Consider the following 9,923-nt stretch of genomic DNA (forward strand, 5'->3'; position numbering starts at 1 on the left):
TCAATTTACCAGTTTAATCACTTAATCCCTTATTTGAAGAATTTTTTGAATTTTTGAAAATTTTTGGCATCTTCCCTCGGCATGCCTTGAAGATTGGTTGCGGTGTACAACAATCCTGACCGGCAACAAAGCATGTTCTAGTCCATATAATCAGACATCAGAGAAAACCAGTCTTCTGTTTCCTCTCTTTCCTCTCTTTTCTGGTATGGGTTACTGTAATTTACAAGTAAAGATTCACTTAATCACAGATCATGAATAAGGTAAAAAAAAGAGATGACGCAACCAACAAAGGGGGGGGGGGGGGGGGGCAGCCTTTGTAGAAACAGCAATAAAATCATCATTGATCATGTAGACTCACAAGCATTCAAAATCTCCACTATAAAAAAAAAATTGTTCAGATTTCAACTTGTAATCTGAGACAAGCAATTATTAGAGAATTGAAAGAAAAAATGAATCCAAATGCATATGTATCTTTCGATCATGAGATGCCATCCGACATCCCTACATTGAGCAAAGACAGCAATCCTACTCCTTTTTTCCGATCCCCTGAGACATATTGTAGATCCCTCGCACCTGGACAAGACAAGACACGCTTTCGATGAAAAATTGAGATAAAGAACAATGTATCAAAAAAGAAGGAAACTTTAATTCCTTTACGAACAATGAAAACAATTACAAAGCACAAAAGAGAGGGTGAGAACTCACAATGAGGGTTCCACAAGTAGCTGCCAATGCCAAGGGAATAGCGACTGAAGTGATCTTATCCAACGGCCCTTTAAGGTAAGTGTGTTTGTGAATGTTCTGGAAGTACTTTTGCTTCTCAAGAAGCTTCTCCCTCGGCCAAAAGGGTGGTTCTGACATCCTGCATTATTGTTCAAACAAACTCGAAAAATGAGGACAGAAACCACATTGATCATCATTCTCTCTCATCATTATTCACACCGAAACCCAAACTTCTACATCAGCAAGTTGATTGACTAATAAATTTTTTACGGATAAATGCTACAGCAATAAAATCAGAAGCATGGTCTTTCGGGTCAAAATCTAGTACCCAAAACTAAGACAGGCCACCATATATGTCTGTCACTACTCAATAGGTCAAAAGGCCTTGTACCAACTAATAGAAAGTTTTTCCCATAAAAACTCCTTAACACTACCATCATCATTGCCATTGAAGCCTTATAGTAAAGACGTGTTTGAAAAAAATAACTCCATTTCTTGAAAATCAACTATATTGGATACAATGTTGTACTCATATATTGGACATGCTTTTCAAACAAATATTTTGAGTTTTCAGCTTGGAATAAGACTTACCTATTATTTAATAATAACACTCTTTACAACGAATTGATGTGTATCAAAATACCAAAATGTATTACTTCCATGGTTCAAAATTCCTTAATATCTCAAAATGTATTGGCTGAGATATCTCAATCTCAAAGAATATCAGAATGAGACGTTAGAGGAACGTCTCAGGCTTATCTCAATTTGTTTCAGGTTTGTCTCGCTATAGTTTTTATCCTCATAAAAAAAATGCCTTGATACCAGTTTTAAACAATGTATAATAGAGTACTTACAAAAGTTTCTCTCTCAACGTATGATGTAAACTGAATGAATATGTCACAAACAGGTTTTGTGGGTTCGAAGTGTCAAATTGGGAAGGTTGGAGGGTAAACCCAGGCTCAAACCAAGTAGCAAAACCCTCAACCCGAGCTCAACTCAACCCAACCATCGGGCCTAAGCTCACTAACCCAAGCTTGATCTTCTAAAATCGGGTTGAGCTTGGGTTAGCCCGAGTTAGGTAATTTTGGGTGGTTTGGTAAGGGTTGGGCTCATTGAATTACCCTAATTTCATTTTGATTAGCAAATAAATTTTATTTTTTAAAAAGAAATACAACATAAAAAATAAAATCACCAGTAAATAAAATAGCATAAAACCTTCAATTAATCCATCATTGAGAGAATATTTAGACAAATCATACTAAATCAAAACCCACATTAATAATATCCAATTGTCCACAAGCCATAATAACAAGATGGAATAAAAAAGCTAAATAAAAAATTTGTAACTAACAGAAAAATATTTATATACTAGTATACAGCATTGGGTTCGGGCTGAGTTGGGTTGCTCGAACCCTCAACCCGAATTGAGGTTGGGTTGAGATATTAACCCAGGCTCAACTCATCTTCTACATAACTTGGCCCAGGCTCACCCATCAATTGGGTTGAGTTCGGGCCAGCCCACCCAAATTGCAGCCCTAGCGTCGAACGCTTATTCATGTCCGTGTCTATGTCACATTGATAGAAACTAGAAAGCCTCTAATGATGCTAGAACACAACCTTTGTAAACCATCAATGGTGGCAGCAACATGATAACAATGTGGAAGACTATGCTATAAACAGATTTACTTTTAACTAGCATACTAGAATTATATATATGCACAAGTGAGCTGAACTTGTGAACCAAAAAATAAATTATCTTTCCAACTCTATGAACCAGGTTCATTCTAGAGTGGCAAATCATGAACCCCTATTCAAACCAAGCAGGACCGATGAACCAGGTAACATTACCCTCCATGAGATCTGATGATTCATAGGTTGCCCCTAACGTGAGAGACTTATCCTCACATTCTTACCTTATACGCCCACCCAAATCGAGGGTTGAAGCCTCAACCCCTTTTATTATAGGAGTATATAGAAATTTTCTCTGTCGACAAATCAGTAAGATTTGATGATTCAATTGCAACCCATGTGGGATCTCATATAGAGATTACATGAAAACCAATCAACCAATAAATATTCCACGATTTGAATATAATTACAGTAAGCTAACCCTATATAAGACATGGATGCTTCACTAATTGAATAAAATACAACGCCACTTAATCGAAAAATCAAAAAAGGATAACATGAGAGAAGGATTGGAGGGGAAGAGTAATAAAAATAAAAAATAAAAAATAAAAACCATAGATTGGGAGAGAGAGAGAGAGAGATTTGAGTGATCGACCCATAGAAAATATATATATATAAGAAAAACAAGAAAAGTACCTGATTTGATCGATCGGCTTCGTGTGGTTTTGAAGGGAATGAGAACTGAGATGGATCTGGATTCTGAGGAACACGAAATGAGAAATCAGGGATTTTGAGGGTACTGATCCTTCAAGAGTTAGTATTCTGTACTCTTGGGAGTTGGATAGCATATCCTCTTTATGTAACTCTTGGCACATTGACCTGTGTTGTTGACTTCCATGTTATTAGCTTAATTGGCGGTTTTGGATTCTTGCATTTTTATGGGCCTCATGGACATCCCTGCGGGTATGAGCTTCATAATCTTTTTCTTAGTATCCAAACTTACGTCCAACTAGTGGGATCAAAAGAGCCAAGGGCAAGGTGTGTTGGTCCCATCCCCCCGACATATGAATATTCATTGGGTTCAGAGAATCAAATAGCGAAGATTATTTAATTTAAATTTTATCATCAGAAAGTTATGGTCACGAGAATATTTATAATTTCCAACTAACAAGATCAATGATATATGTAGAGGATAAAAGTTGTAATAGATTTAGACCGTATGCATGTCCAAATCCTGACCAAGGGAAGAAGAAGGTCAAAGAGGCAAGACTCCATGTAGGTGGTACCCAGATCAGCCAAACAGTCGCATCCTACTCTACCGCATGATATACTAAGGCTAGACTCCTGCTCTGATGTCAGAGCATGGTAAAATTGGAAGGTTTACATAGATCCCGATCTGTACTTTATCCTTCAAAGTATGAGGAAAAATCCTAAGAATCTAGGAACTTAAAAAGGGATAATAATCCTAATTCGATTGAAATTCCTTTGGTCATAGGGTTTCCCATGATCGAATCACGGATAGAATGGAGTTAAAGAGGAAGTTTCCATCATGGGGGGAACTTATAAAAGGGAGAGAGATCGAGAGCAAAAGGATCTTCTATCTCTTTGGAAGGCGCACGAAGAGACTAAACAATCTTTTCTTTTACAAATCTAATTTGATTTGCGGAGAATTCTTGACAGGTACCATATCAGTGCCAGCGGACAATAGGAGGAACGATGAGTAATTCATCAAAACTACAAAGCAGAGTTGATAGAGGTAAACCAGAATCACCTCTACAAAATATATAAAAATAATATGATTATTACATATCTCTATTCTATTTTTAATACATTTTTATTTCTCTTTTTAATATGAAAATTTTGTTACTTTGTCTTATAAATAATGTACCACTCATTAGGTAGTCACTCAATTTTGGAGTTAAAGCTTTGATATTTATGATTCTCTCTACTAATCCATTCTAATCACCTTTTCTCTTCGGCTAAATGCGAATAGGATTGGGGACGAGAGTTTTATAATACTACGAACATTTTACTTTGAAATAATGTTTGCCCAAGCTTCTACCTCTTCTGTATTGAATTTAACTTCTGAATCCCTTCAACGTCATCTACAATAAGGGATGGAATATCTCCTACTTAGCGACACAACTATTTTTTTATTATTGGTAAGCCTGTTTTATATGATTTCAGTAATTCGATACTAGCAAGATTTGAACACAAGTCTATGGTACCATCACTCAAAGACTTTATCAACTAAGCTAATTGGAGCTTGATAAAATTATCAGTCACACAACTATTGTTTCTTGTTCTGAAAGATTTTCTTCTATTTTTCTTAATTTTAGATGTTTTTTTTTTCTTAGTTAAGATATTAATAAGATAATATTTTATCATCATGTTTCAGGGAATATTTTTTTCTCTGAGTAAATAAGGTGTTTAATTTGTGATTTTAAGTTTTTAACCAAGCTTGGGGTTCAATATTTTTTGTAAATAATAATGATAAATTAATAATTTTTGTTTATTCTTGCATTTAGTTTAGGGTTCAAATGTTTTGGCTTTCCATTTAGAGAATATTTAGGATTTGGGTTAATAAGATTATACCTTTTTTTTTTCTTCGAATGGGGCCTAAGTGGATATTGACGAGTTAGGGATATAGATAACTTTTTTCTCACTAAACTATGATCTATATTAAAAATATTTTGCTGATTATATGAACAAATGAGAGGTGACAATGATTTAATTAGGCAGTCTAAATTTTTATAATTTTGAAACCAACTTTTTTGTGAGCTTTCGCATGTTATATAGTAAATAGATCTTTGTATAGTTAGGCCATCTAAAATGTTATCCTTGCACAAATGTTGTTAGGGTAAAGAGTCATCGTTTTTGGAGGATTTTGTTCTCGTACATTTGTTACTCATCAAGAGAATTTTGAAAGGCAAAAAATACTTTTTAATTTATATTAAAATAAATATATTATTTCAAATGAACTAATGCATATAGTAAATGATACTTTTGTAATTTAAATTTGATTAACAATGCTCTTCATTCCCTTGTAATGATAATATTAATAGGGTATAACTAAAGATTAAACACAGACTATCTTCTTTTTCAACTAATCTTTCCGATCTTAATCTGTTATTTTTATTATTATTATATGTGTTTGTGTAAAACTAAGGGTTGGGATCCGTTGACTCATGAGAGAAACAAATGATCCCAATTGTTTAGATACAATATCCGACGGTTGAGATTTATGAGCATCATGATAACACATATCTCAGAGATATTTATTGATCGTTGCAACTTTTGTAAATTGCAGAAAAGTAGATTGAACACATATTTAGAATAAAACTTGGGTAAGTAGGATTTGTTCCATAGGGACAATCGTGATTCACTTAAACTTCGAATTAAAAATCAAATCAAAGTTTGAAAATAGATTCTTTAAAAATAGATTTGTAAAAATAAAATAGAAAATGACAGCTAATTTGCATAAGAAATTGAAAAAAGAAATTAGAGATTGAAAACAATGAAAAAGGGGTTTAGAGAGCTCAAATCAACTATTGCAAGTCATCCATAATGCTGAATAATTCCAATTTTAATTCGATCCACGTAACAAGTCATTGTTCGTGGATCGGAAGATAAATCGATTAGAAATTGATTGTGACAAAAGAATATCCTTGTAAATCCTGAACTTAGATAAGATTACCTTACTTATACCTTAATTTATCACAGAGCATGATTATTCTTGAATTTATCTAAGCAATAATCATCAAAGCTTGAATCAGAAGTACAAATTGGATGATCTCATATTGAGAGGCTTCACGATATTACAATTCAAAATAGAGATATAGAAGTAGAACAACAATATTAAGATTAACTTGCTTTGGCATCCTTGATCTCTCTAAGGAGAGTCTAGCCAATCATCACAAGGAACAAGTTGCAGCAATAGTAAAACAAGTAAAATGTGGCAGAGAAGAAGATGAAGATAACTATGTTGCCTTTGATTCCTCTTTGATGATCTTACAATAAAACTACAACTAGAACTAAAGATGAAAGATGAAAGAAAAACTCTTGATGTTCTCACTACAATCAAGAACTCTCTCTCTCTAAAAGAAAAATCAAAAGAATTATAGAGAATTTGGAAGAAGAAGAGGGACCCCTTCTCTTAGAGATAACCCCTCAATTTATAACTTTTTTAATCGGGTTTTTGGGTCGAGTTTTTGCTTGATTTGTTTCGATAAGAGCCTTCAGTTACAATGGCCAAAGTATCTAGAATGTGCAATTCAAATCTCGAGGCATAATTCCTGGAGATTACCGTGGAGCGGTATGACCCTACCGTCGCGCGGTGACGAATTGCTCCGAAATTTGGTTAGATGTTCCCTCTTGACTCGTATATTGTAACAAAAATTGTTACAAAAATATTTGCCTCCGAATTTTGCCCTTTTTACCTGTAAATAGTAAGAAAATCCATTAGTTTCGATAATTTGACAAATTAATACAATTTATGTTTATTTGGAACAAATGATAATTAAGTATCGATAAACCTTGAGTAATTATGGTCCTAAAAACGGCTTTATGAGACTTTATCATTTATCTCAAAGATAAATCTCAATTGTTGGATATTGTATTTAAACGGTTGGAATCATGTGTTTTTTTCATGAGTCATTCTTCATGAGTCAAGAGATTTTGAGCTCCTGACCCATAAACTAATTTGTTTTTTGTTTAATAAAATAAAATATTCAACAATGTGGCTAAATGCTACAATATATAGGGGTGCAACTTGGCATGGTTCAAACCGAGAATCAAACCAAACCAAATCAAGAACTTTAAATTGGTTCGGTTCGATTCTTGGTTCATGCCTTATAAGAACCGAACAAAACCGAGAATCGAATCCTCATATTAATAAAATTATAAATAAATATTATTAATCTATTTAATAAACTACACCCATTTTTTATGGATAAATTGATTATCTTTTTATAGATAGATTAATGACATTTTTTTATGAATGAGATTAATGACTTTCTTTAATTGATGAAAAAACTATTGACCTTTTTTTTTTAATAGATACATGATTTTTTTATTTATTGATGGATAGATAAATGACTCATTATATGAGATTTCTTATTCATATCTATATATTTTTATTAAGAATATGTTGATTCAATTAGGTTTTTAAGATATTGGCAATCCATAGAACCAAACCGAACCAAACTGACCTTAGCTTGGTTCGGATTCTCATTTAATGGAATCGATCTAGGTTGGCTCGGTTCCAATTTGACCTCAAATCAAGCCAAACCAAACCAAACCGAACCAAGTTGCACCCCTAATAATATACACTACGGAAAATTGGAAAATTCAATGGGCCAAGGCCCATGGATTTTAGAAACTGAATTTCGATGGCCCGGGGCTGTTGAAATTATTGATGTTCCCCAGATTCGACGGTTTATAGCCGCTAAATTTCTCTCATCCTCCATTAATTTGACAGTTTTGACCCATCGAAAGGAAAGATTCCACAATATAAAAAAAAGGCCGTTGAATATGTGAAATTTCACGTTGCAATATTCTAAATTCAGAACTTTATTACCACAAAAACTTCTTTTTATAGCACATCAATAAATGAAATTAAATATAACATATCAAATAAGAATAGATGAACTCCATATGTCTAGATTAATTGAACTTTTGTTTCTTATATGATTTTTTTTTTTTTTGAAAAATGAAATTTTAAAAGAAGAATATCAATTTTATTTTCTTCAAAAATCGGGAAGAGTTCAAAATCTCAACTAAGTGATATAAACATTACTTTTGAGTGTTCATTTACAATAGTTCCACTTCATCAATTCACTTGGGAAACACCTTCACTTTCTTATTATTAGAATTTTTCAAATTCATTTTATTATTTTTTAGAATTTTTTTCTTCAAAGAAAAAGTTACCTCTATGTTCTTCTAACTCTCTATATCTCTTAAACCATTTGCATCAATTTTCATTTTTATTTGAAGATTATTTTTTCTTCGAAGAAATATTTTCAATATGTTTTCTCCATTCTTTTAAAGCTTATTTTTAATTTAATTTCTCCCTCTTAAGGGTTGATTCCCTTTTGCTCTCTCCTCTTTTTTCTCTCCCGTGATCTATCTTCTTTTCTTCCCTCACTAGTTTGGGATCTTAAAAAGAAATGTTAGATAATGAAGAAAAAAAAAAGGGGAAATTACTTAATGAACCCTGATGGAGGGATTTTTTCATAAACACCCCTTAATTTTTTCATGGTAATTTAATTGTATATTTAGTAAACTTTTCATTTATTAATGCCGCCTCACCCCTCCCATTCAATTGGTATCAATTGTAGCAACATGATTTTCAATTACGTAAATCTCATTACCACTATTTTGGAGTCCCTACCATTCAAGTTTCAAAAATGGTGTGAATGACAATCCAGAAATAATTTTTCAAGGAAATAGTTTTTCCTTGACATTGTGGTGGCTTAACAATGGATTAAGGCATTTGGTCAACTTAAAATATATGTTAGGAGGTCCGATTAGAGAGTGGGGAAGGTGTTGAGAGCCCTATTCTCTCCACCCTTAGGTGGTTACTCATTTAACTTGGCTATTTGAAAGAATTAGAAAAAATATAACATGAACATGCATGAACATGGGGATATCACATGGAGGAGAATTTTTAAATGTCATTGAAAGCGCCCTCGATCCGCGAAGTACGTGGATTCGCTTTTGACCCTTGAGGTTTGGGAGTCGCCACCTAGTTATTACGGTCTAGGAACCAAATTTTGACTTTAAAAGGCAAATATACTAATCTACGAAGAAAAACTGAATCCGGGGATCACATTACGGGGTTGGAAGGTGTTAGGCACCAACCCCGCCCGGCCAATGCCGGTCTCTACTTAACCCAAATAAGTCTACATTGCTAACAAAAATCTAGATAGAAAAAGAAACGAAATAAAATAAAATAAAATAAAATAGACTTTACCTTTGAACGCAACGGTTTTATTCCCTCAGATCTGACAAAAATAGCTCCTTGTACCGTTCTCTTTACTTCGTTATGTCTCCGGATCTAAATTCGGATCTCCGAGGCAAGGTATCTCTTCCTTAGATCTGGATTCTTCAAATTTTATTATCGATTTTGGGGTGTTTTTGAAGGACTTTTAGGTGTTTTTTAAGCTAAAATCTAATAAGGATATTAGGTACGGAGTTGGGACTCCAAAACTTGGGTTTATGGGAGGCTAGGGGGGCTTTTAGACCTACTTCTCTTAGGGTTTATGATTTTATACGAAAATAGGGTGTGAGCACCTCTATTTATATATGTTTTTAGGGATTGATTTGGATAGAGTTAGTATTTAATTAGAGTTCTTTTAATTAGAGTTGTGTTTTAGTTAGACTTGTTTTAGGTAGAATTGTGTTTTAATTAGAATTGTTTTAGGTAGAATTGTTTTTAAGTTAGAATTCTATTAGATTGAGTTATTATTTAATTAGAACTCTATTATGACTTTTGGTCTTATTTGATTGACTTTTAATGTTTTGACTTTAGTCTTAATTGATTGACTTTTAATATCTTGACTTCAGTCTTG

General features: G+C 33.2%; 1 protein-coding gene across 1 annotated transcript; it reads right to left on the bottom strand.

Moving 5' to 3' along the window:
• Positions 1 to 313: 313 nt before the first annotated feature.
• Positions 314 to 3,203, bottom strand: LOC147386024 (uncharacterized). The gene is made up of 3 exons (XM_086424281.1): positions 3,049 to 3,203; positions 706 to 862; positions 314 to 573 (listed from the first exon to the last, which is right to left on the bottom strand). Exons 1-3 carry the CDS (start codon positions 3,198 to 3,200, stop codon positions 526 to 528), a joined length of 357 nt encoding a protein of 118 aa, XP_086280407.1. The 5' UTR covers positions 3,201 to 3,203; the 3' UTR covers positions 314 to 525.
• Between the last annotated feature and the right edge of the window lie 6,720 nt (positions 3,204 to 9,923).

Source organism: Akebia trifoliata, chromosome 14 (assembly GCF_017979445.1).
Source record: "Akebia trifoliata isolate Shusen 1 chromosome 14, ASM1797944v1, whole genome shotgun sequence".
NCBI lineage: Eukaryota > Viridiplantae > Streptophyta > Magnoliopsida > Ranunculales > Lardizabalaceae > Akebia > Akebia trifoliata.

Excerpts from the sequence above, each read along its gene's own strand:
- LOC147386024 (XM_086424281.1), bottom strand. The coding sequence starts at position 3,200 with ATGCTATCCAACTCCCAAGAGTACAGAATACTAACTCTTGAAGGATCA. Across the intron at positions 863-3,048 it reads AAGCCGATCGATCAAATCAG|GATGTCAGAACCACCCTTTT; the intron begins GTACTTTTCTTG and ends ACAATAATGCAG. Across the intron at positions 574-705 it reads CTACTTGTGGAACCCTCATT|GTGCGAGGGATCTACAATAT; the intron begins GTGAGTTCTCAC and ends TGTCTTGTCCAG.